The sequence below is a fragment of the Scardinius erythrophthalmus genome, assembly GCF_964197995.2.
Source record: "Scardinius erythrophthalmus genome assembly, chromosome: 18".
Lineage (NCBI taxonomy): Eukaryota > Metazoa > Chordata > Actinopteri > Cypriniformes > Leuciscidae > Scardinius > Scardinius erythrophthalmus.
Window position 1 is genome coordinate 10,390,150 of NC_138238.1, and position 26,773 is coordinate 10,416,922.

At 38.0% G+C, this 26,773-nt stretch overlaps 1 protein-coding gene across 1 annotated transcript; it reads left to right on the plus strand.

Moving 5' to 3' along the window:
- Window positions 1-15,816: 15,816 nt before the first annotated feature.
- On the plus strand, window positions 15,817-19,149 carry LOC308706858 (ectonucleotide pyrophosphatase/phosphodiesterase family member 7-like; the record flags this gene model as incomplete). Its single annotated transcript, XM_081392724.1, has 6 exons — window positions 15,817-16,063; window positions 17,044-17,189; window positions 17,409-18,041; window positions 18,141-18,384; window positions 18,869-18,992; window positions 19,089-19,149. 6 exons carry the CDS (start codon window positions 15,817-15,819, stop codon window positions 19,147-19,149), a joined length of 1,455 nt encoding a protein of 484 aa, XP_081248850.1.
- Window positions 19,150-26,773: the final 7,624 nt, after the last annotated feature.

Sequence of the window (26,773 nt, forward strand, 5' to 3'; positions counted from 1 at the left end):
CCAAATACATATATCAAGATATCAGTGCTTCTCAACCAGGGGGTTTAGCAATCTTCCAAAGGGCTACAGGATGACTTAAAAGGTATTTAATTAGATCAAAAATAATTAAAACTTCAATTCTAAAAACACAACAACAACAACAACAACAACAACAACAACAACAAAAAAAAAATATCAAAATGTAAACTAAAATATGCATTTTCTCCCTTCAGTGACTATTATTACTTTTAATTAAAAAACAAAATCTTATCATCTTGAATCTTATATAGAATAAAAAAATAATCATATTTAATTAATAAAAATATCAATACACAGTTTTTGTTAGTTAAAGTTTGTAGCAGAAAGTTTGTAGCATAATTATAGCAGAAAAACCAAAGGAAATATTTTAGCCAATATGGGGGGCCTTTAAATCTTGTGTTTGACAATGGAGGGCCTTCAAGTCAAAAAGGCTGAAAACAACTGGTTTATATATAAAACTGTACAGAATATCTAGAGATTATCTAAAATGACTATTAATATACTGTTTAGGAGTATGTAATAGACAAAGGTGTACGTTTGAGGGAACTGCCCCAGTGACAAACTATTGATATTTCCAAAAATCGAATGTAATGTATTTTATGCATTCAAACCAGAAGTACAGGAACAGTACCAAGAGAGCACATTATAAATTTTATCAGCTTGGTTCATAAATATTAATTATGCGACAATGACATTCAGCAAACTGATTTGCTGACAGGCAGGTATGTGAGCACTAGCCATAGTAGGATTACTGCTTTCATATTCATTCAGTTCAGTCAAAGTCAAATTCGGACAGTGCTGGTTGTAATTTTTCTTCTCGCTGTGGTCAATCAAAACAAAATAATTAAAATAGCATAATTATTTCCTAAAAAGTAGGACGGCAAATTTATAAAAGCGTTATGATGGAACCTCTGCTTCAGACTACAAATTACTAAATGTAGTCATATTTGAGTTAGATGCAGGATAAAATCTTTATTTTTGCTACCTGTCTGAAGAATGTCAATCAATAAATGTGAACATTACGTTCAAGATGGAAACTACCACTGCCTTCTTTCAAAACTGAAAGCCACTGTAATTTCAAACTCTTCCTTAGCTCAGGACAATATCCAGCAAATATACCATTTTTCTAATTGCCTGAAGTCCCTCTTATTTAACCACCTGTGACAAGAGCCTGCCCTATTCCAGGGACCTGTAAACAGAAGTGTGATTTCCTGACGAGAACATGGCCCTGTGACCTGAAGAGAGCAACCTCACAGTTAACAAACCTCAGATAGTCTCAGCATTACAGTCTGGGCTTCTCATTACCAGCACTCAGCCAATAAAGCTGTGAGGTACATTAATATTGCAAAAAAAATACATGAAATGCAGCATGTGTTACTGAAATCAATTCTGGGCCCTAATTTATTGCGAATTGTGCCAGCACAGAGTTCATAACATTGATCCGTTGTAGCATTATTACTTGCTTTGAGTTTTAATGTCCCGCAGTCCAACTTTTCCTCATTTTGTTCAGCATTTAAATGAACACATAACTCAAACTTCTCTACTCGATCTTGTTAATGTGAGAGATAATCAGTATAGTTGGGTTATTTGTGTGTTTTATGCATAAGCCCATGGCAGAAACACAAAGAAGATGCAGCCACATTAATGTAGATCTGATTTGCCTTGATCTGTAAAGTACATTTAAATGAGTTTTTTTTACAAACTGCGTGGGAATGGGCTGTGGTTGGATGCCCTCTCAGCAGCTGGCTGCTTTGAAAAGAACGACTTTTTAAATTACCCATATATCAATGTCAGCACACAAGGGGCCGCTGTTCCAATGGCCTGCTAGCAGTCAGTGGAGGGCGCTAAGGTGGCACGGCAATCTCAGACCCTGCCCTCATGCCTCACTGCACCAGTCCAGGTACAAACACACACACAAAGCAATAGATTATACAGCCACACAATTTACTCACACCAAGAACACAATGTTCCCTGCAAAGGGAAAAAAAAGGCCTGTGTGAGAACGGATTAAACGAAGCAGTTGATCACAAAACCTTCTGGGAAATGACAATGTACTTTTTTTGAACTGATAGATTACGCGCACAGCAAATGGTTTAAATAAGATACATGAAATATTGTACAGCTTCTTGAATGTCTTATATTGTTCAATCAAGCCTTCTCTAAGGCAAGTCTATGTTTTTTTTTTTTATTATGCTAGTTTATTTATTTATTTCAATATTAACATCATGGCAAAAAAAAAAAAAAATTAAAGTAAATAAAAGTAAAACAATTCATATTCTTACTTAATATTAATTAATACTTAAATAAAAATACTTTAATAATATTAATAAAATTTCTGAATAAAACTGTAAAAGTCTATTTCTAAAATGTCGATTATTTTTATGCATGTATTCATTTTGAGTTTGATAGTTAGGTTGTTAGTGTCACATCAATACCCAATGCTTTATTCATATTATATATATATATATCGGATTAACATGCATTTTTCCACTTTTAAACACGGTTTCTTGAGTTCAACTTGAGCTTAGCCAGCTGCGGCTTTGGTGGAGTTTGAAAAGCCGATGACAGCTTATGTCCCCATGATAAACAGAGTAAACGGGAGGCAGGAGAGGAAGCCAGCCATACTGCACTCATCTGTTATACTCACAATTAACGCACTTAATTAATGAGAGCGATCTCAGTATTAGATCCGTATGTGACTGCTGCTGTGTAACAACATTTGCTGTTAAAACTAATTAAGCAATAAGAGTTGAATGCAAAGTGGTGTGGCTCAGAACGCATTTGTCACGAATGAGCGTGACGCAGGGCTGCGATAATGTCTCACAGCTGCCTCGCCAGCCATACGCCCTCAGTGATACGAGCACAAATGACCAAAAAACGACAGGAAAACAAACCTCCCACAATAAAATGTACAACATTATCCATTATATTTCACTATTACTTGTCTTTCCCAGCACCATTTTGTCGCTGATGAGTTACTAAAAGACAAGATGACACATCTCCGCAGGAAGCCTCTCCTCTCACTTGATTACAAACCCCGCTTGACTGATACAACCACTTAACAACTTGTTTTCATAGGTTTCACACAAACAATATCAGTTCACACTTCCGCCGTGCATTCATTTCCCCCAGCGCTATATAGTGGATGCCATCACACAGCTATCAGAGAGTGCAACTTTAACGATGTACTGTAAAACAGTGTCTTCAGTCAGTGGTATTTAACAAGCGTTAACCCCCACCCCTTTACCCTTTCAATTCAGGTGCGCCTTCTTCATAAGTTTGGACTGAATCTTCACTGATGTAAAGCCATAAAAAAGGAAAACTATTAAAAGGCTCAGAACAAGTGTTACAAGGTGCCTTTCAAAGTTGTAATATGATAGATGAGGATGCTTGACACAGGCCGCAGTCTAGTATTTGAGGGCTTAGGATGTGTTATTTGAAGTGCCCAGTGCAGGCTTAAGACTAAACCTAACCAGAGCTTTACCCAGGCTTAGTCCTAATCCCGCTTGCACAGTGCCACATGGAGACGTCCACCCCCTTGTCCAAATACCAGACACGCTGCCTGTTCGGACCAAATACATGCTGCAAATATAAACCATATGCTAAATGAGCACTAAATGAAGTTTGCGGTGACTTTAATGCTCCAAGCGAGCCAAACCAGCCCAAATAATTCAATTAAAAAGTGTGAATTTACTGGAGTGCGTGTCGTACGCTTTAAACTTTTTTTAAACTGAGTAGCAATTTAGCAATCCAGTGTATGTGTAACTTGAAGTTGTGAATTGCGATGAAATGGAAGTAGCTACAGATCTTTTCTTCCATACAAGCTTAAAAATAAAGGTTCCAAAAAGTTGTTTCTTTTCAGCGATGCCATATAGAAGAACCATTTTTGGTTTTCCAAAGGACCTTTCAGTCAACAGTTCATAAAAGAACCCTTTTTACTTGGTATGAAGAACATTTTAAAAATCTAATGAATCTTTTTCCACTATGAAGGAACTTGTGTGCAATGGAAAGATCCCATGTTAAAGGTTCTTCATGGAACCATTGATGCCAATAAAGAACCTTTATTTTTAAGAGTGTATGGTGATGTACATCAGATGACAGATTATTAAAAAGTCTTTGTTGATTGGATTTTTAGATGAGGTAAATGCACTCAAAAATAGAGACAGATTAACACAAGCTTGCAGGGGTGGGTTTTAAGGCCAAAGTTGACTTCGCTTTTTATGTGTATGCGTATAGTGCCTGACATGAATTCCATCATCAGCATAATTCATGTGTACTATACGTTTTTTAAACCACGTGTACTTTGACATGAATCTCCGTTGACAAGCATTTGTGTGAGGGGTTTAAGACATACCCGCAACTCTAGTTTAAACAAATACAAAGACTATTTTATCAGTCATAACTTCTGGAGAGAAATAGCGCAGACTGGACATAACTTTCTAGTATATGTAGTGTAAGCATGAAAAAAAAAACTATACCTTAGGCTAACATGATTGAAGAAATCCCACATACAGTTCATAATCAGAGAGAAGTCATCGTTTTTCACTGGAAAATCCAGTTATGAAAACAAGTGCCAGCCAGCGATAACATTTTTTATCATTTTCACAAAAGTTTCATGGCCCCCAGAATATTTAGTTGTATGAATATCTGAACATGCAATACATCAAATGAAAGAACAGGCCCTCTGCTTTAAAAAAAAAAAGCTTCATGCATTCCTTTTTTAATCAACATGGGAAAGTTTCATAAGAAAGCAACATTTTGAGCAAAAAGCTGAGAAAAATCGCATTTTTGTCACAGACAAAGACAAGTATGGATCAGATTCAGAAGGATGATCAAAACATAGATGGAGTGGATGAAGTCAATAAACACCCCCAAAGCTTCAAGGTCCTATACCTCGTCCTGGGTCGACATTTCATTCAATAACATTAGGCAGTTTTGATTTATATGATGTTTAATGTCAATCGCGTTATTTTACATATGCATCTGCTTATATATGCTATCGCTTGTTTCTGCTTCTTATTCACCTGTGTTTTGATCAGGAGATCCGAGATTCACTGAACTTTCAGAAGATGTGTAATAGCGCCCCCTACCACATAAGAGTGAAAACACTGAAAGCCGTAAAATTCCATAAATGGCGGGGAAGCGTTGTCTAATAAATGACAGAAATTTCCATCAATGTAGGGGAAAGAGTAAAAATGATGAGGTCAAAATCTAAAAGAAAATAATGAAACATGCACAGATGAATCATTCTCAACACAATCTATAACATTCATTTAGAAAATAGGGTGAATTTTATTCCATGTCAACTTTAAAGGCAATGCAGGATGAAGAACTAGGACTCACTCTCTCTTTAATACACACGGCTTTCGTTTTCTGTTCATGTATGTAAGTGAATGTAAATGAGAAAAATGAGCCCTGATGACAGTAATAGCTTATCTTCCAACAGATAAGGTGTTCACCTTGAACCTGTCCCAAGGCCAAAAGCAAACCCCATCTGAGCAACTAGCTGTCAGATGATTTGATTGACTTCAATAAGGTCGCATCATAAAACACTACTGACCAGCCTCCAAGATAAAATACTCCCCGAGTGATATACGAACAGACATCATTAGCATCGATATGCAATTCTACCATTTCTTATTTCATAAAAGGTCAAAGAGGGCAGTGATTCCAAACTATGTACTGAAGAAAGCAAGAGTGCTGCTGTTCTAAACACCAACACTACTATGATTTTTGTATCACCAATGAAAATAGTTTCAAAAAATCTAAGTTTGGGCACATGACCTTATGATTAATCCAGTCTTGACGACCAAACAAATTTGAGGACCAGAACTAACTGTTCCATTCAATATTCTATGTAAATATCTATGTAAATATTCCAACTGTTCTCTGTAAATATCTAATTAATTCACATTAATCTACAATGGACTTCAAAAATAAAGCAAATGTTTATTTGTGGTAATAATCTAAACAGACACGCACACACAGATTAATATAGAATGTTTGACATGAATGAACATCAGCATTAAATGCTATGAAATAAATGCTTGTTTTACTGGCCATCACATTCAAATGCTCAAGATAGGTTGTAATCACTGCTGTAGATCTAAATGGTCCTTGCCATTTACCACCAGTTGTTTCCAATAGTCATCATAATACATTACCATGCCCTCAAACAGCTAACATTTGACTTGTCTTTAACCTACTGTAGCAAGCAGGTAGGTGGGAAGGTTGGGGGGGGTGCATCATAAACTGCATTATGAAATGAGATGAGTTTTGAGGTCATGAACGTGTGTCACACGGAGGTCGTAATATAAAACAAGCACCTGCGTTTCAGTTATTGAAAGCCTGGGTCAAGACCATGAAATTACCAATAACACAAGCGAAGGGAAACTAAGAGGTCGTGCGTGCCATACAATGATGTTCAAATGTTCAAAACATCTTGTAGGTCTTCTAGACTACATTTCTGAGCTATTTTTAACATATGTATAAATCTGTATAAAGTTTACTAAATGTAAAATAAATATTTTTTAAATAAATCACTGTGACCTGCAGAATTTATGCCTTTGCAGGGGCATTTCCTATGAGGAGGCAAGGGGAGGCAGTGCCTCCTCAAAAATAATTGGATGAGAAAATCCATATTATAAAAATAAAAAAGCACAAATATAACAAAATATGAGATTAAAAATGATAAATCACTCATTTTTGAAAGTAACACTGTTCAACAGCAACACCAGCAGGTAAAGTTACAGCGGGAGTCTGGGTGCTCTCACACTGGCAGTTTTGTTCGAAACGGGCAGGGCTGGACTGGGACAAAAAAATCGGCCCGGGCATTTTGGCCAGACCGGCCCACTATATGATCATAAACACCACCCATCTTTGCACGCCCTTAATTATATGCATACCAACTCCTATTCATTAAAACCACTAATGCCATGTAATGAGTGAGTATAGGAACGAGTGAGAGTTAACAGATGAAATAAGTAAAAATGTGACATTTACTAATACAGTTGAACTATAGCCTACTACACAGCGATGAATCCTGAAACAAGCTATAAGCTGCATTGGCATAGCAATACCAGTGTTTCTTACAGGATTTTTGTTAAAACTATGGTGGTGGGACCTTGGTCCTTCTAGGGGGGTTCGGGGGCAACACTGTCTAACACTGACTTTTTTTGACCAATGCATTACACCGGCACAAACCCAGCGCCGCCAATTAAGCAAAACAAAACAAAACGAATGGGCCGCCGATGTACAAATTTTATGGGCCGTTAAAAAAAAAAAAAATACTAATAAGAAAAAGTATGTATGAGTATGAGATGTATCGGCCCAAAAAGCACGTCGGCCCACCGGGAAAATGCCCGGTATGCCCAATGGCCAGTCCAGCTATGGAAACGGGGAACCGTTCCCATGAAACATTGCTAATGTGAAAGCTGTCATGTGGACCTGGGTGCAGGAGGTGGTCTGTGTTCGGTTGCACGCGAACTGTGACACGGAAGCAACATGAACTTGTTCAGGAAGAAAAGTAACATGCGCATGCGTTTTAGCTGATGACGATGCATGTATTTAGTTCAATAAAACACATATAGCCTAGTGTTGATGGTTTACCTTGGACACTGCATTTAGTTATTATTTTGGAATAAATGTAAAAGTGCTTAAAACACTAACACGATTTATACTTAGAATCAACAGAACATTAACTATTATTGTTACTGTAAAAATACTAAATAAAATTGTATTTGGTTTCTTTTTTTATGTAAAGGAATGTGACAACACTAACTTAATGTTGTCAGGAAAATGTGACAACATAGCCTAGGTAGGCTATAACTGATCATGAATTTACATTTAATTTAGGCTATTACAAAAGAAAAACTATGAGGACTTTGTTTGCCTCCTCATTTCAGAACGCCACTGCAGGTAGCATATATAGGACAGCTGTTATTTGACCCTGGACTACAAAACAGTCACAAGTGGCACGGGTAAATGTGTGGCAATAGCCAACAATACATTGTATGGGTCAAAACTATCGATTTTTCTTTTATGCCAAAAATCATGAGGATATTAAGTAAAGATCATGTTCCATGAAGATATTTAGTAAATTTCCTACCGTAAATATATAAAATATTTATTTCTGTGAGTGAATGCAGCACAATCGCAAACATAAATGGACAAATTTAAAGGCGATTTTCTCAAAGTTTCGTAGTTGTATAGCTGTATCTCGTCCAAGTATTGTCCTATCCTAACAAACCATACATCAACGGAAAGCTTATTTATTCAGCTTTCATATGATGTATAAATCTCAATTTCAAAAAATGTAACCATGTGACTGGTTTTGTGGTCCAGGGTCACATATTATTGTTAAAACACTGTTAATTGCAAATAACAGTTTGCTTAATTAGGAAACATGACACAGCGGCGACCAGTGCATTTTAAAGCCTGGTCATTCGAGAATTCAAGTCGTTAAAAAGACGAATTAGAAAACTCACAGTAAGTAGGCTACTTACCAATGATTATTTATTTGATGTAAAATCATCCCTCATTAGCTGTTCAAATAATCCGGAATTCACACAATCACGCATGTTGCGCGATGCTCGTGTTACAACTGTTATTTACGTAGAATTGGCCTCTACGGAAACATTTGATTGGCTGATGACCCTGACAATCTAAGACGAGCTCTTTGCTTATTTGCAGCACATGCACATCTTGTATTTTGAAGGAGACAGGAGCTCAGACGCAAGGAACATCAATAACTAAATTCTGATTGGATACAATTTTCGGCAATATTCGTTTGTCTCACTATAAGCCCTGTTACGCTATGATGTTTCTTTCTGTACTTATATTGAAACCATGATTTTTTTTTTTTTTTTTTACCAATTTAAAATAAAGTTGTTTTGAAGTGTTTGTAGTTAATGTGTTAATGCCTTGTTCTTTTTAAAATACAACCAAGCTATTCATGTAAAACATTACATTAGCAAACATCTGAAGAACAGAATCTGAACAGACCTTAAAAAGACTTGCACAAACCATAGAGAGATCTATATTTCCAACAGGTAGGCTATATATTTAAAATTCTGCAGGAATCCTAAATCCGAGTGAAAAGTTCCCCTAATCCCGTGATGAGTAAGTGGACAAACCTACAGGTCACATGAAGAAAGCACCCAGACTGTAGGATTTCATTTTCTGTCCTTTTGGGTTCCATCATGAAAGAAATATATTCAGGATTCCAGACTTTAGTGTAATCAGGACAGAAACTGGAAGGTGTCTGACGCCATCATGTGGCCGTATAGGAAACTCAAACACCAGTCATTATAGAGAGTCATTCTCATCTCCAAAATGATTACCTTCACCTGACCTGACCTCTGGGAAGACATCAAAAACATTAAAAACTGGTGTTTAATGAAACACCCATTTTATTGCTTTTATTGTATTCCCAGAGGTCCCATGGCTCTAGTATCAGACTCCAAAGGCCCTCAAAGCCCCACAGCTCCATGTCTTGGCTGATTTGCTCCCTGTGTTCCTTTAAAGCTCTAGCGGTGGCAGTCTGAACCAATGACAGGCAAAGAAAACTTTATGAGGTCTACTGTTAAAGCAACGATTTAATGACGATACTGTTAATGACGATTCTAATCAGGTAAAATCACTATGTATGTAAGGTAGGACAGATGGAAAATTCGGGCTCTCTTGAAAACTCTTCAAGAAAAGGTTTGGGGAAAAGCAAAAAAAGAAATAGAAAGGGGTGGGGGCACTATGGAAGGGTTTTAAAATGTCTCGATATGTCCCACCTACCTTCAGTGGATATCATTTAATTGTTAGCCTCAGCTTTATATTGACAATTTGTTCAACTATTAATTTTCAGAGTTATGGGAATGAAGTTGAATTTTTCAAGAGAAACTGCCTCATGCAGTTTGAACACTATAGGTCACCTTTTGAAGCACCGCCTGAATGATTATCAAAAGATTAACAGAAATGATCAAGCGATAATACATTTCAAACAAATTTCGCAAGCATAGATAGAAAATGCCTAGCTAGATTCTTATATGGGCATAAAAAAAAGACTTCATATCCTACATTTAATTTATTTTTAAAAGCAGTGAACTATAAATCTAAGGAAAAGAGCTGAGTAAATTGTCATTGCCCTATAACTTCTGATAAGACTGTAAGATAACGCAAGATAACACAAACATGCAATTCATCCAATAAACCTCAATGATAATGTTAAGTCTGCAGAAACTGATGGCAAAGCACCAAGGCAAAAGAATGAGTCAAGAGGCGAGAGCTGAAAATCCATAACCATCAGAAGAAAAAAAAAGACAGACTGTTTTTGTGTAAAACAGAGTAGTGGAATAGTCATCATGTTATTGGCACTAAGTTTTTTGCTACTTATATTCCCTATGTCTTTCTCAAATCCAGCAAGAGATCACTGCACCACAGGCAGAAACAAACTGCTGACCATTTTTGATGGGTTCAGGTGGGACTAAGACCGAGATGTGACACCAACACACATTGAAGACATTACATATGTAGTCTTGTTCTAAACGTTTTTCCAGTTTTACTCACTTCAGACCAATAAAGGGAAACATGACTATGACAATGAAGTCATGGACATGATGCCTTTCTTCTGGGCAGTGGGACCAGATTTCCACAGTGACTTGTTGGTTGGACCATTTAAGACTGTCAATGTTACACTCTAATGTGCCACTGGCAGAGGTGGACAAAGTACACTTCCTTACCCGTGTGAAAGTACAGATACTGCTGGTCAAATATTTCTCTGTTACAAGTAAAAGTTGTAAAGACCGTTTTTTAATTAAGTAAAAGTACAGAAGTATTTGTTTTAAAAGTACTTAAGTATCAAAAGTAAAAAGTAAATGTCAATGCATTGTTTTATCATTGTTGCATTGTTGTATGTAATACCAGAGACAATAGGCTTTATGCCCAGCTCCACTACTTCCTGAACTTCAGCCAGCTCCTTTGTTTCCTGTCTGCAATTATTGGACAAACTGATTAATCCAGGTGTGCCTGACCTTAGTAACAATAATCAGACACACCTGGATTAATCAGTTTGACCAATAATGACAGACAGGAAACAAAGGAGCTGGCTGAAGTTCAGGAAGTAGTGGAGCTGGGCATAAGGCCTATTTATATGAGACATGCCACTTCCTCAATCCTCAATACAACCATATAAGGAAAACCCGTAACGGCAAAGATGGCGGTTGTATGCACATGTCCCGCCCCTCCCGCTGGAAAGCCAATCATCTGCTTTTAAAGTCCCCATGAAATCAAAATTGACCCTATTTACTTTGTTAGCGCATATTACTAGTCTTGTGGTGAACAATTAATCCGTGCAAGAAAATATTTAAAAAAAATTTTTTTTACCATGGTAATCTTTAATCAAAATCTGAAAATGCCCCTCCCCTCTGCATTGGAGGACCTTCTCCGATGACGTAGGTTTGAGGAATTGGTTTGGGCAACGCTTAACCACTCCCCTCAAACCGTTAGTCTGCTATGAGCAGAGATGGAGAGGAGGAGCGCTAGAGTAAAACCCTGCCCTCTGTTCAATATTCCGTTTCACTGGGAAATACGTCATAACACTGGAGAAAAGTCGTTTGCAACTTCCGGTTCACGGGGACTTTAACAGTCAGCAGCTGACCACTAAGGAGCGAATGTACAGTGACGTGACATAACTGCCATATTCAACCTGTGCTTTCGCGCTGTGGCTGGCGCTGAGCCAAAGACGGACGCGCTCAGCGCTTGTCATAGGCTCTATCACAACTGTTCAGTGTTTTAACCACAAAATGTTTATTTTAGGTTTCAGACATTTAAATACATATAATTGTTTAAGTGCTTGGCACAACACCGGCATTCTGGATAGAGACGTAAATGAAGTTTGGTGTCTTGAACGTGAACCCTTGCGCATGCGTAGTAAAGGTATAACCTGTGGGGAAAAAGGCATTTTAAACCTTATTTTGGGGCAAAGTCATCAAACTTTTTCAGCGATTTTTATCATATTTTACTGCTGTTTCTATACATGCAGTTTTTATGTCCCAGTGACCAGTGAAAGTGCAGTTCTGACTCTCTGCCCATTCATTTAGATAGGAGCCTGGTCTTGTTAGTCCGAAATAGCTGCCCGGAGGCGTTGCCAAGATGGCGGCCGAGTGGCACGACTTGCCTAAAAGGACTTTGGTAATACTTAAAGTACCCTATAGGCCTACCTCTGAATCTATGCCTGCATACCTACCCTCATATCAATATCAAATTTATTTCTAGAACACAGTTCCAGATGTGGGATTGAATGTGAGATTGAATAAGTGCACTCAGTAACGTCCACAATGGTTTCGGACCCCCAAATGGCTGTTCCCTCAAATAGTGCCTTATTTAAAGTTTTTTGGCTTTTAGTATGAATATGTTAGCCTTAGGCTCAATCCCAATTCACCCCTTTGCGCCTACCCCTTGGCCCTACCCCTCCGTTTTGCGCGGTCCCGTGAAGGGGTAGGGTTGTCTCGATTCTCTTTTGGTTGGAGGGGTAGGGGTAGGGGTAGGGGTAGGGGCCAGATAGCCCTTGAAACTAAGATTTTCCAGGACCACACTTCAAACGAAGGGGTATGAGAAATGTACCGGCTACAGAGGCAACATGGCTGCCAATAATCATTTTCTTTATGTCAAATTCAATCTTGTGTTGTTGTCATGTTCTTCAAAGAAATGTTTGCCAAAAAAACACAAAAAAAAAAAAAAAACACTGAAGTTTGCTAACGATAGTCCCGCAACATATTTTCATATCTGATAACTGGTGAATGTAATTGCGGCAGGGAATTGGCTTATCTTTTACCGTACCTTTGCTATGAACGCATTGTTTTCTTGTAGTTATATGTGAACACGATATAAACGAACAGTGCATACAGTTTCGTGCTTTTTGCAACATGATCAACCAGTCTTGGATGTTCTTTATCAAACAGGACCTGAGAAAACCCGGAGGCTCAATGTTTCCTGAAGTCCAAAAATACTTAGGCGTCGAAGATATCGTCATCTCCGTTGTTTTCTGCGAAATTCAGAAGAAAAATTCAAAAAATAGCTGTAACTCACGCAATTGAGATGACTACAGCTGACGACGGCATCTTGGAAGTATGTAATAAACATTGGCGCATCTCCTGTGACGTAGGCGCTAGCAACGACGTATAACGAAGTGTAACTGTGTAGTAGTGGTGACCCATTTCTTAGGGGAATATTTTCACCCCTACGCCTTGCCACTCTGTTTCAAGGGGCAAGGGTAAGGGGTAGGCGAAGGGTTAGGAGTAGGCGAAGGGGTATACAATAGAATTGGGATTGGGCCTTACTGTTATCTATAAGCTAGTGTGCTCCAAAACAATGGCAAAATTCGCCTTTAGAAGACCAAACCCAACGTAGAAAATGAAAATCAGGTTGATGTCAGTCTGCCGTTGGATTCTGACATTAATCTCCAACGCTGGACAGACGTTGTATTGTAGCTGAAAATGAAAATCAGGTTGACGTCAGAAACCAACATCAGTCAGGTTCTGACGTCAACCTGACTTTATTTTCCAACCAAAATCCAATGTCTGTCCAACGTTGGATGTTGACGTCGTCAACCCAACTTTCATTCCCAACCAAAATGCAACCCCTGCAACCAAAATCACCCCCTGACTGACGTTACTACTTTCTACTCAAGGACAGAATTGTAGTGGAGTAAAAAATACAATATTTGGCTTTAAAATGTAGTAAAGTTAAAGTTAAAAAATAATACTCAAGTAAAGTACTCAAAAAGTGTACTTAAGTACAGTACTCAAGTAAATGTACTTTGTTACTGTCCACCTCTGGCCACTGGGTATAAAACCAGAAATCAATGATGGGTCAGTGGATAACACCCGTCATACAATTAATATAATAGACTCAAAATTAGTCAAAAGTATGGCACATAGATATATTAAGATATATTTGGGAACAGTTTATTTCTGTTTAGTGAAAATCTGATGCATTTCTTTACCTTTACTCTCTAACAGAGCGAAAGAAAAAGGAGATGAGGAAGAGATGAAAGCCAACTTCAAGCAAACAATTCTAAGATTATAATACTGTTCAGACTTCTAATATCATGTAATGGCAGTGGATCATTATTTATAATAGATATCTTTATCTCTAATGGAAGAGCACAAAATAAACCTGTTATTATGTCCACTGAGCTTTATGTACATTGTTTTCAGTAGTCATCATGATAGATTACCATGGCTTAAACAGCTAGCATTTGATTGAACTTGGTAGGTGGTGGTGGGAAAGTGCATCATAAAGTGCATTATGAAATGAAATGTGTTTTGGGGTCATGAATGTGAAACATATGTGCACTTCAGTTATAGAAAGCCTGGGTCAAGACCATGAAAATACCAATTAAACAAGCAGATGGAAAGCATGCCTGTGGTGTTCAGACCAGGTCTTGGTGTATATAAATATGGATGTCTACTGTTCTGCATAATACTAATGAATAGAACTGAGGGACTGAAGATCTTATAAATGAAACCTACAAGTTCTGCATAGTATTATTGTGAATATCTAATATATGCACATATGCAACATGCAATGCTCATTTCTAAGAGTCATATTTGTATGCAAGAATTATCTGTAGACTTCAACATAACAACTTGCATAACAACATTCTTTGTATGAATATAACAGAAGCCAGTGCAATATACTGATGCCTCATTAATGAGAAAATTAGGTTTTACTATGATCAGGGACTCCCTCAACAGTAGAAGCCCAACAGAAGTTAGGTGAATGAAACAGAACAATGACCAAAGCATGAGTAAACCAACAAGAGAATGGCCTCGAACTGAAGAAAACAACGTGGAGTGGCAGTCAAACTCTTGCCCTAAACTATGATTAAAATGCTTCACAATAAAGAGAGCAATTCACATCCGTTTTATACATCTCTATACAGTTTTATACATACATTCATATATATTTATTTTGGACAATTTCAAATGTGCATAATTTAAGAATCGAATAACCCGTAGAATATTCATACCTACTGTGTGGTTACAAACAATGAAAATACCTTTTGTTCTTAATGATCATATATAACTTATCATAACCTGGTGGTTAAAGGTGCAGGATTCCCTGGTTAAAACTGGTTAGCCAAGGAAATTGCTAGTTAAGAAGGCTGGTGGGATGAAAACAAATCAAGTTTTGCTTGTCATTCCAGCAGGTATGATTATAAAGTTGGTTAAGAGCAGAAATTAGTCAAGGGTCACAGTACTCTTCTTCCAAATGTGCAATTATTTGCAAAGAAACAGCCCGTACGCAGCTTTTATATGTAGCTCACCTGTCTGAAGCACTATCTGACTGATAAAGTCCAAATGCATCAGGGATTTTTTCCCCAACACAATTGCACAAGTGTAGATAAATAACTGAAATTAAGCAATGCAGGTTTAAATGACTGGCTAGACACTTATCTTTACCTTCACACAACGCAGCCTTGATACAGTATAGAACACCATATTTAATTTTATATAAGCAGCGAGTTGTAAATCATAGAAAGGTTAGTTACATAGAAAAGAACTGCTTTTGTCTCACAACTCCTGATAAGCCACTCGATAAGATAGTATAAGCATGTAATTTATCTCATAAACATCTGTGATGTGAACTTTAGTGTGCAGAAAGGGATGGCAAAGAACACAAACAAAAGGATCAGTCAAAAGCTGGGGCTATTAGATCAGGAACAACCATCAGACAAACCAGAGAGAAGCAAGATTGTTTCATCAAAACCATTTCTGTGTAAAACAGAGTATTGGAATACCTGTCATGTTATTAGCACTGAGCGGTTTGCTGCTTATATTCCCTGCGTCTCTTTCTGCTCCAGCCAGAGATCGCTGCACCACAGGCAGAAACAAACTTCTGCTTATCAGCTTCGATGGGTTCAGGTGGGACTACGACCGAGATGTGGACACCCCAAACCTGGACAAAATGGCAGAAGAAGGAGTCAAAGCCACATATGTCACTCCACCTTTCCTGACCATCACTAGTCCTACACACTTCACACTGTTATCCGGTAAGGACAAAAATTCAATAACAAAACATTTCTTAAACTGGGCTCAGTAATATATACTTTTTTTTTTAAAGAAATTAATCATTTTTTTTCTGCAAAGGTAATTTGATCAAAAGTGACAATAAAGACTTTTACATTGTTACGAAAAAAAATATTTCAAGTAAATGTTGTTCTTTTGAACTTGGTTTCCTCAAAAATATCAAGCAGCTCAACTCTTTTCATTCAACATTGATAATAAGAAATGTTTCTTGAGCACCAAATCAGCATATTAGAATGATTTCTGAAGGATCGAGTGCCAATGAAAAATGGAGTAATGATGCTGAAAATTCAGAGTTGCCATCACAGGAATGAACAACATTTTTAAATATATTAAAATATAATTTAAGCTATTTTAAATTGTAAAAATATTTCCCAATATTACTATTTTACTGTGTTTTTGTATGTAGCCTTAATGAGCATAAGAGCACAAGAGACCACAATATTTAAACTATAGTGTATATGCTTTATTTTTAAATTAATTTCAGGAATTTATTTATTTTGACTCTCATAAAGATCACTAAAAATCCCTAAGAAAATAAAAGTTAGTTCTGAGAAAAGAGGGGATTGCTTGTATAGCACTTGCTTTGATATTTTGTTATCTAACGTAATTAAATTGACACATTTTTAAGTGTAGTGAAGTAATAGTCCAAATAATTTTTAGAAATTAAGAAACAGAATAATAACAATGGATGGCCACAAAGCATTTGGAGTTTTAGGATCACCGTATTTTGATTGTTCACATAGCTCAAACAGACAAGCATAATACTAGCAATGCCAAGGCAATGGGTTTGATTCCCACAGAATGCATGAACTAATAAAACATATATATATAGCTTGAACAAAATGTACGTTTCTTTGGATCTCCGTGTCTGCCAAATGCATGAACTCAAATATAAAGTTCTGGGGAAGTCTCAGCCATATCAAAAATATGCATTTTTTCCCAGGAAGGTACATTGAAAACCATGGTGTGATTCATAACAACTGGTTCAACACAACCACACAGGAGAAGAAACAATACTACATGACACAGTTTGTTGATGACTACTGGGATAATGGCAGTCTACCCATTTGGATCACAGCTCAAAGACAGGTATACAACTCTCAAACTATTACAACTTGACAAAAGTTTCAGTAAATCTCAAAGTAAAAAAAAAAAAAAAAAGTTAATAATTTAGTGACCTCCAACATGCTAATGTTCTTTATGATATTAACTTCAAATAATTTATTATAACATCTTAAACTTAGCAAGAAAATACATTACTTAGTTACATTGGCATTAAATAAGATATGTAAATGCGTCCTTTCTTAGGGGCTTAAAACAGGATCCTTACACTTCCCTGGCACTGCTGCTAAGTACCGTAATGAAACAGTCCAAGTGAGGGAGGTGGAACCAAGGTTTTATGACTACGCCAATGAGACGGCATGGAGAGAGAACGTGGATAAAGTCATAAGAGAATGGTTTAAAGATGAAGACTTAGACTTTGTCACTTTGTATTTTGGCGAACCAGATTCAACTGGCCACAAGTATGGACCTGATTCACCTGAGCGACGTGAGGCAGTCAAGAAAGTGGACCGAACTGTGGGCTTCATACGAGAAACTGCTAAGAAGCACAAGCTCAGTGACCATCTTAATATTATCATCACAGCTGACCATGGAATGAGCACTGTGTTCAAAGGAGAGCAAGTAAAAGAGATAATACTCAATGACATCCCAGGATTCTCCTTGAGCGATCTGAAATTCCACATGGTGGATTATGGACCTTTTGGGATGCTGCTGCCCAAAGAAGGGATGCTTGAAAAGGTTTATCAAGCATTGAAAGGAGGTCATCCAAACCTTCACGTTTATAAGAAAGAAGACATGCCTGCTCGACTGCATTACGCCAAACATCCTCGTCTCCTACCCATCATTCTCTATGCAGACCCAGGATATGTCATCAATGGGGTGAGCATGAAGTAAACAACAATAATGGGCACAATAAGCAATAAACATGGAAAACATTACATTATATGTGATCTTATGTTCTGAATCATGCTTTTCCAGTTCTACCCATTCCAGACCAATAATGGGGAACATGGCTATGACAATGAAGTCATGGACATGAAGCCTTTCTTCAGGGCAGTGGGACCAGATTTCCATAGAAACTTGTTGGTTGGACCATTTGAGACCGTCAACGTGTACCCTCTAATGTGCCACTTACTGGGTATAAAACCAGAAATCAATGACGGGGCACTGGATAACACCCGACATATGCTGATATCCAATGGAGAGTCATGTGATTCTGGAGGTGACAAGATAAAAAAATCTTAAAAATCTCATCATATAAATTCACATACTTATTTAGTATCTTCAAGGTCAAGGATAAGAAATATTTTGGTTATTTTGAGAGGTAAAAAAATCATACTATAGAAAAAAACGTGATATTCCTTAAAATTTGCTTCGAAAATTATTGACAATACTGTATAAATGATCAATGTCATATAAATATAAATGTCAAACACAATCTCTGTTATGTCCTTAACTATCTTGATAGTTTAAGACAACTTATCATGATAGTAATCAGGTTTGCTATCTTGATAAGGTATCTTGATACTGTAAATCGCAGCAATCGTCAGCAAATGGATAAAAACCTGTAAGGATTTACCCTGTCCTTCACTATATAACCCCATAAACTATTAACACATGGACCAGCTCTATCAGCATCTTATCTCAGATTACATAACTTACAGGTCATAAATAAAATTATTTTTTTGTTTTGTTTTTTCTTGTAGATACTTCCAAGTCGAGTCTTCAAAATGTCTTCACTGGTCTTGCTGCTGTGGCTGGATTTTTATTGCTTGTGTTTGTCATTGTTATATCCTACAACGGATATAAAAGATACAAAGTGAATCGGAGGTAAGAAATGGAGTATGACATTAAGTCATTGTTATTTTCAGCACATTACCTCTCTGTGATAATCTAATGTTTTACTTTACCTTCACTCTGCAACAGAGCAAAAGACATAGATGATGTCTACCAGGAAAAAACTGACTCCAAGCAAACTTCATTCTAAGAGGGACAATCGCTTATTTTTGAATTGCTTGTTTGTCTTTTAATATTACAGCGAGGTCCAAAAGTCTGAGACCACATTAAACATCTAGGGATTTCTTTTTATTTAAGCACGGAAGTAGAACTTTGTGAAATTTTTAAATAATATAGAAATATTTATAAAAATGTATAAAAAATATTTAAGAATTCATGTCAAAGGCAACTTAAGTGCAGGTGTCATTAAAAGAAAATGGGAACATACAATAAGATATTGTATCAGAAATGCATGTACATTTTTCAGTCCTTCATTCATATTGTTATGTGGATAGAATTTGTAATTAAAAATGTTGTATTCAATTAGAAATGTTGAATGGTGGTCTCAGATTCTCCACTGCCTTATGCAGCATATTTTATACAGTATATACTGAGGCCATCTAGTGGAGCATGGTGAGTTTTGTTAAACTTACAACAATTGTGACTGTACTGTATGTGAACAAAATGCCTCCAAATAAATATTGTTAATGATGACAATCGCATACTATTCACTCAATTCCTGAGACTTTAAAGTCTTCCAATACTCTTGCATGCACACACACACACACACACACACACACACACACACACACACACACACACACACACACGCATTTACCTTTAACCACTCACAATAGGCTGTACAATGCCGGTCGGTCCTATGGAAAAACACAAAGCAGAAAAGGAGCTTATGAGGACTAAATGACTGACAGAAGTTATCATTACACAAAGCTGCAGATTCAATGATTTATGGTGAAATCCCGACCAGTCATGTGGAATTTTCCCAAAATAAGTTTAAGTAAACAGCTCATGACAAAGAGGCACTCAGAGCAGGCTGGTATGCATAAACAGTTTGAACAGTGTGCTGCAGTGTAGCCCCCTCCAAACACACTCACTCACACATACACACACACGTACACACACTCAGTCACCCGCCAGAACAGAGCCAGTCTGGAAATGTGGAGTCTCCCCCTGGCACGCGCGCCAGACTCCCATCCATCTTCCAGTGCAATAACATTTCTCTGTCTCTTCGTCTCTTGTCTATCGCTCTACTACTGTTGCAGGACACACACTCTGTCTGCAGAGATCATCCTTTATGCTCTTGGATTCAGGACTTTTTTAAAGCAACATGGTCTTGAGTGCAGACGTTTAGTGCACTTCAGTTAGTGAGATGCCTCACAGTGGACAAATTAATTTGAAGCATATTACAAGTTAAACTCAGCTGACAGCACTTGTGGCATAATGTTGTTTTGAGTTTGCAATGGAAAAGAAATGGGGCCAATTCATAAGCTTTCAAATATATTTTAAAAGTATAGCACCAAGGCTTAAACAATGTGCATGTTAACATAATTTTAGTGAGAGAAAAAAAATCTCATAAATGGTTTTATCAATAACCTTTTCTCTATAAAACGCAATTTTACAACGAAACGCTAAAACGTCCATAAAAATGATGAGAACTTTACAGCTCAGTTTTGGTAATACTTTACAATAATGTTCCATTGGTTAACATTAGATAACTACTTTAAATAGCATGAACAATGAAATATACTTCTAATGAATTTATTAATCCACATTAATCAACATCAGTAATATATTATTAAAATCAAAAGTTGTATCTGTTAATATTATTTTAATGCTCCTGTTCTAACAAACTAACATTGAACAGTTGTATTTTCATAACGTTAACAAAGATTAATAAATACGGCGGGGCATTTTTGTAAAAAATAATAGAACAATTAATGCAAGATGTTTAATTAAATTAAAAGCTACCCATGTCTGCTTCTCAATTATCTTATTATTTGCATTTTTAAAGAAACAAGCAGAAATGACTTTTTATGGTAATTAATATTGTCAAAAATGCCCTCGATTGAGCTCATATTGAACCTGTAATATTCCCATTCTGTCAATATACTGTAGACATGCACTGCATCCTTTTAAACGTCACCCAGTTTTGGATCTGTCACTTACAACAAATAGGAGGCTAGTGTTGCCTGCTATGCTTCCCGTTGAGACCTTGTTATGACTGTCGTTTTGGCCGCTCATAGTGTAAACACTTGGGAATTTCCCTCTGAAGCCCTACATAGCACTTTTATTCTATCACAACATGTCAGCTCCTAACCGGGCCACTCTAATATTCTCTGCTCTCATCCATTATTAGCTGTGAGAACACATGTCAAACAGCCACATTCTTCTGAGTGGATTTTCTCTTTCTCCCTCCGACTACGCACACATCGGCGATGTTAAGCGCTGAGAAGAACGGTTGAGCCGGGAAACAAGCATGTTTACATCTGAGGCTTAACAAACGTGCTTCAGCTGAGGGGAATGCAGAGCGGTATCAAGAGGATCATTTGGACTATTTTCTCCAGGGCTGTTTCAGGTTCATAGAGTATTGGTTTTTTGAGCACCGCCTTTATTCCTCTCAACGGGCAGAATATAGGCTACCAAAAATAGTCGTCTTATATTAATTCGAACAGTCATAAAATTGAAATTCAAATATAGAGCCTTTTTATTGTGGCGGGTAATAAAAACGCTCCGCAGGTCCCAGTGGATGAGGTTTGAAACCATTTAAACTATTTCACAAGGACCGGCCAAGATGCACTGGTGGTCTTGGTCAAACGCCATGTCTTCCCGCGGCCTTGTCTCGCGGGGGCGGACAAGAACCGTGTCGCCTCGCACTCTGGCGATACCTCGTAGGGGTTTGCGACGACAGATTTACTCTGACAAGCTCTGTGGTACGGCCCGCCTGGCTCCGGACACCAGCACACCTCTCTGACATACCTGTCAATGAGGTGTCACTGCACAGAGAGCGCGCCGTGCTTTCTTCTCCTGCGCCGCCATGGAAACACTGACTCAACACCTCCATATCCTCACTCGCCTGCTCCTACAATCCCGCCCAGGCAGTCCTGATGAGGCATTCCTTTGAGCTGAAACAAGGCGTTAATCCATGATAACTTCTCCCCGTGCCAGCATGTGGGTGCAGGTCTCTCCTCCAATGCTTGCCTCATGCTTTCATGCTTGCCAGGTTGAATAACTCGAATGTAGCTGCAAGATTTAGGAGGTAATATCTATGTAAAGAGGGAAATGGTCTCAACAGTAAAGCCATAAATCTGTCATTCGTGCTTTGATGGATAGACGCTTCAGAATCGTTTTCACAAAGCGGCCCAACACAAAAGCTGCCATTCGTCTGTGTCAGCTATGGTTTGGTTTTATGTATTTGTGCGAGCAGTGAGGTGTGCAATATGGCACTAATACGCAAGATGCTTTTTGCGATGGAAAAACAAATGACGTATTTCTATGTGACATTATTACAATTGAAAGAAGGTTTAATCAAAATCTGGTTATGGATTCTCACGTATAACAATCAGAGTATAATGAGTCATGTGCTAAATGGAGCCAAACCTCTCTAAATGTGTGAATATCTAAAGCACGGAGTCGGCATGAAACAGAAGTTGTCATCATTTTTTCTTCCCTATTGCGTTCTATATCTGAGTGTAAAAAAAGACGGTATTTGATTTTGTCCATCATGAATTGATTGGATCTTTGGATCGTTGTGGTTTGCTATTGCTGTGATCTCATGTGAGTGACAGGTTGGCTGCGTCTGAAATCGCATACTCTCTTGAGTATTGAATAAGTAGCCTAATTACTTCACAACCGCTAAAAAGTATGTTCTACAGTATATAGTATGAATGTGTGTAGTATGAATGTAATCTGGACATAGGCCTTCTACATTCGCCATGTTGTCATTATTACGTGACCTACCAGTATCAGTTGTGTGATTTTTTTCCCCCCAAACCAGTTCAGTGGAAATCCCACAGCTGATTCTAAAGATTTAATTGGTCATGTCAATCCCTGCACTAATTGCCTACACCAAACACTGATCCCTACACGTAACCTTAACCAATGAAATTATCTGCAGGGCGAGATTTCCGCTGAACTGGTTTGTGGGGAAAATAAATCACGCACATTAGACAGTTGCGTCGCTTAACTGCCATTATATATCCTCTCCCGTGGCCTCATGGGGATAGTAGCTAAACTATACTATGAGCACTTCATAATCTCGCAGGAAGAAGTAGGTCATCCGGGTACTTTTTGCCTACTCTTTTATGAGTAGGTCTCAAGAGGGTAATCCAGCACCCGGAAAGCATACCTTCCCTGGGGGCCGCCATTGGTTAGCAAGCCATCACCTGCTGTTAGCGTTGCATTGACTCCCATTCATTTTGGCGTCACTTTGACAGCGAATAACTTTACATCTGAGGCGTTTAAAGACTCTATTTATCCATTTTTTATTTCTAAATAAACACGACAATGTATAAAAGGCTCCATTACCTTGTATCTTACGTTATGGCCCCGTAGAAGCAGTTTTTGTAAAAACAGGCTAACGATTGCATCATAACCACGCGACTCTCTGTCGCGCTGTAGAGAAATGACCGTATAGACACGAGGAGAAGCTCGCAGGCAATCGGGGAGACGTGGAGGCATAAAGTCCGGTAAAGTCAAGGGAGAAGCCCATAGAGAGTCATAAAGTTGCTCCTGCTCCTAGGTCATGGACAGCTCCTACTCACGCACTCCGTCTCTGCAAGATTCGGAAGGGAATGTTTCAGATTTCTCTTGGCACAGCTACTAGAAGACTTACAACTGTCAGACAGGCTGCTCACGTCACATCTACGTCGTCAAGCTCAGTGTGCAGTACGCTCAGCCATCAGGAAAGTGAGTGCTTCTAATTGACTTCACTTTTCTCCGTTGAAGTCTCTGGTGTCGCTGTGTCCATTTCTTTAACTGTCTATGGTAGGTCTACTGTGAATTCGGACATACTTCTTTCGTCACATTGAAGTTGTACCGCTGTATACCACCCTCGCGCCAAAAAACAAAAACACGTCATCAGAGAGGTCGTTTAAAATTTTTGTGGAAGTTATTTTGCTTAAAGTTTTCCAGGATAAATCATTTAACATAAACACTGCAATATTCCTTAAAATAATAAAATAATATATATTTTTTTTAAATAATTCTCCATTTTGATTTCATGGGTTAAGCCACATGCTCAAAGGCACATGACCACTTCACTTGGCCAACAAGGCATAAGAGTTAACTTAATGTACGATTACAAACTTATAAGGAATTGGAACATGAAACTAAATAAGAAAAGTTGCTTACTGTCTTACCTGGTCAGGAAGGAGAACAGTCTAAAACAGCCTAAACAATCACAGTTCCTACATTAAATTCCCAGGAGTCGTACGCATACTGTAGCTATCTACATTCCTTCTACTTTCTATTTACTGTTTGTCCACGTGAGTCAATTGAACGTCTTTAGTCGTTGAGTCACATCTTGAAAAAAATAAAATAAAATTGTATGCATCTAGCTATGCAATCTGGCTTTCCTGCGTCATTGCTTCCTCATACAAGTGCCGGTTTTGGCGGCATTTTATATCGTTCTTTTATTGTCAGTTTTCTCTTTCGGCTTAACTATGTTTATCCGTTTGAATCTTGTGAAATAAATTATTAACAGCAATATGTGGGCTAAATACGATTAGTCTCTGCCTAATTCAGTGTTCCAGATGGAATAAATCGCTCATTATCGAAAGGGACTGTCAATAAGGTAGGCTAGGCTACATGTTTTTCTTAACAAGATGGTAGGCTAGCCTAATTGTACGTTTTTCCTCAAAATAATCAAAATGCCACTAACATAACTGCATACATTTAATAATCACCTATTTGTGGATGTGGAAGGTGCTGAATGGCCTCTCAGTAAAATACTGATTTTATAAAGTAATCTAACGATTCAGACCAGATACCTGTCCATGGATTTATTTAATTAATCCGTGCTCTTATATGGACCACTAGGGGGCGCATCGTGCTTGGCATACATACAGAGGATGCTGGAAATGTCTTCATGCCTTATGGTACAATGGCAGTGATCTACGCGATTCTGATGTGTTTTTGTGGATTAGATATAGTTTTAGAAGAAAATGAATGTTGCTAAAACAGGTTTGATATAGTTTGATGAAATTTTGTTTAAAATGTGACATGAAAGCCACAAGCAAGTGCAGTTCTTCTACATGCCTTAACTTAATACTAATATTTTAATACATTAGTGGATGAAGTCAGTACATTCACTTAATAAGAGTCAGGCCTTCGTGTTGTGGTAGTTCAGACTGACAGATACTAAATAAAAAAAATAGATAGCCTAGCTAAACCATTGCTACATGTTTGTTTTGTTTGGCGGTGAAACACAAGAAAAAGAATAAAAGTTGAATTAATTTAGAAAACAGGATTAGCAAATCTCCTGCCGCCTCGATCCATCAAAAACACCACTCGTTTACTTTGGAAAATGCAGCACAGACATTTAATGCCAGTATTCTTTACGACTATTCACATCTTCTGTTACACCGCTCCTCATATTAAGAAAGGCTGTGATCCATAACTTTTAAGTCCTAAGCCTGCATTTGGAAATAAATAGTGGGACTATCATTCAAGAGGAATTATAAACTTTGATTCCATTACATATACAGACTCAAATATACATGCACTCACAGGCTGTCTCACAAACTCACTCAACACACACACACACACACACAGAGAGCAATGCTCATATGCAGAGGCACACGCAAGAGTGGCGCCACAGTCTGCTGGGTGCATTTATTATAGATCCACTTTGCCAATACTTTCAACACTAGTCCAGCCTCCTTCAAACAGCCACAGGCCGATACGTGACGGATTCCGCTTTTACGTAGAGGATCAATGCAGGACAAGTAGTTCCTACTTCGGCTCGTGTCAGTGCCGCCATCCAAAACACCTCTCAATCCAACTCCTAAATGATCTGAGTAATTGTTCTGGGCAGGGAAGGTTGAGATTTTGGGCCTTGGTCGTTCTGTTTGCCACAGATTTCCCCGGTGGCTTAGTTGTCGAGCTCTTGATGAGCTTCCATGATGTTAATTAGCTTGAACACAAACAAAATACTGTTTCCACACGGACTGAATGTGATCTGTTCCACCTCATTACGAAATAAACCTCCATACATTAATCTAATCTCCTCTAAATATCGGTTGCAGCGTCTGTGACAACAGCACTGTGAAATTTCGAATGGAGGAACCTGATCTAGACCTGAAAATATTGAGAATGAAGCATACTGGTGGCAACTGCGTACACAGAGATTTGTCTTTCAGTACAGGATTAAAATGTTTGTTTTAAGGGTTATGAATGCAGAAGAAGAGATCCTGCCTGTGCTACGAGAACGAGCCCGTTCTTTACAATCTAGACAGCAATGGGTGGAACGATGGCACCGAGCCCACATTGGCCTGGCGATTGGGGGGAAATTATAGGGCTATGCTGCCAATTTCTTAAGGAAAAAAGCAGGAGGAACAAAAGGGAGATGAAGCTGCGGTTTGATTAAACCTCAGATGAGTCAAGTATTTGCCATCCCTCATATTTGTGTGGTGTTTTTGGAGGGGGAGAGGAGATCCTGAGCTCAAACTGAAGGCTGAAAGGGTTTAATGCGCTTCTGTCTGTCAACCTTGAATTAAAATGCACAAGGTGAGCTTTCAGATTCAAAGAAGTGATATTATATACCAATAGAAATAATAAAAAACATTCAAATGATTGTGAACTTCCAACTGCATGCA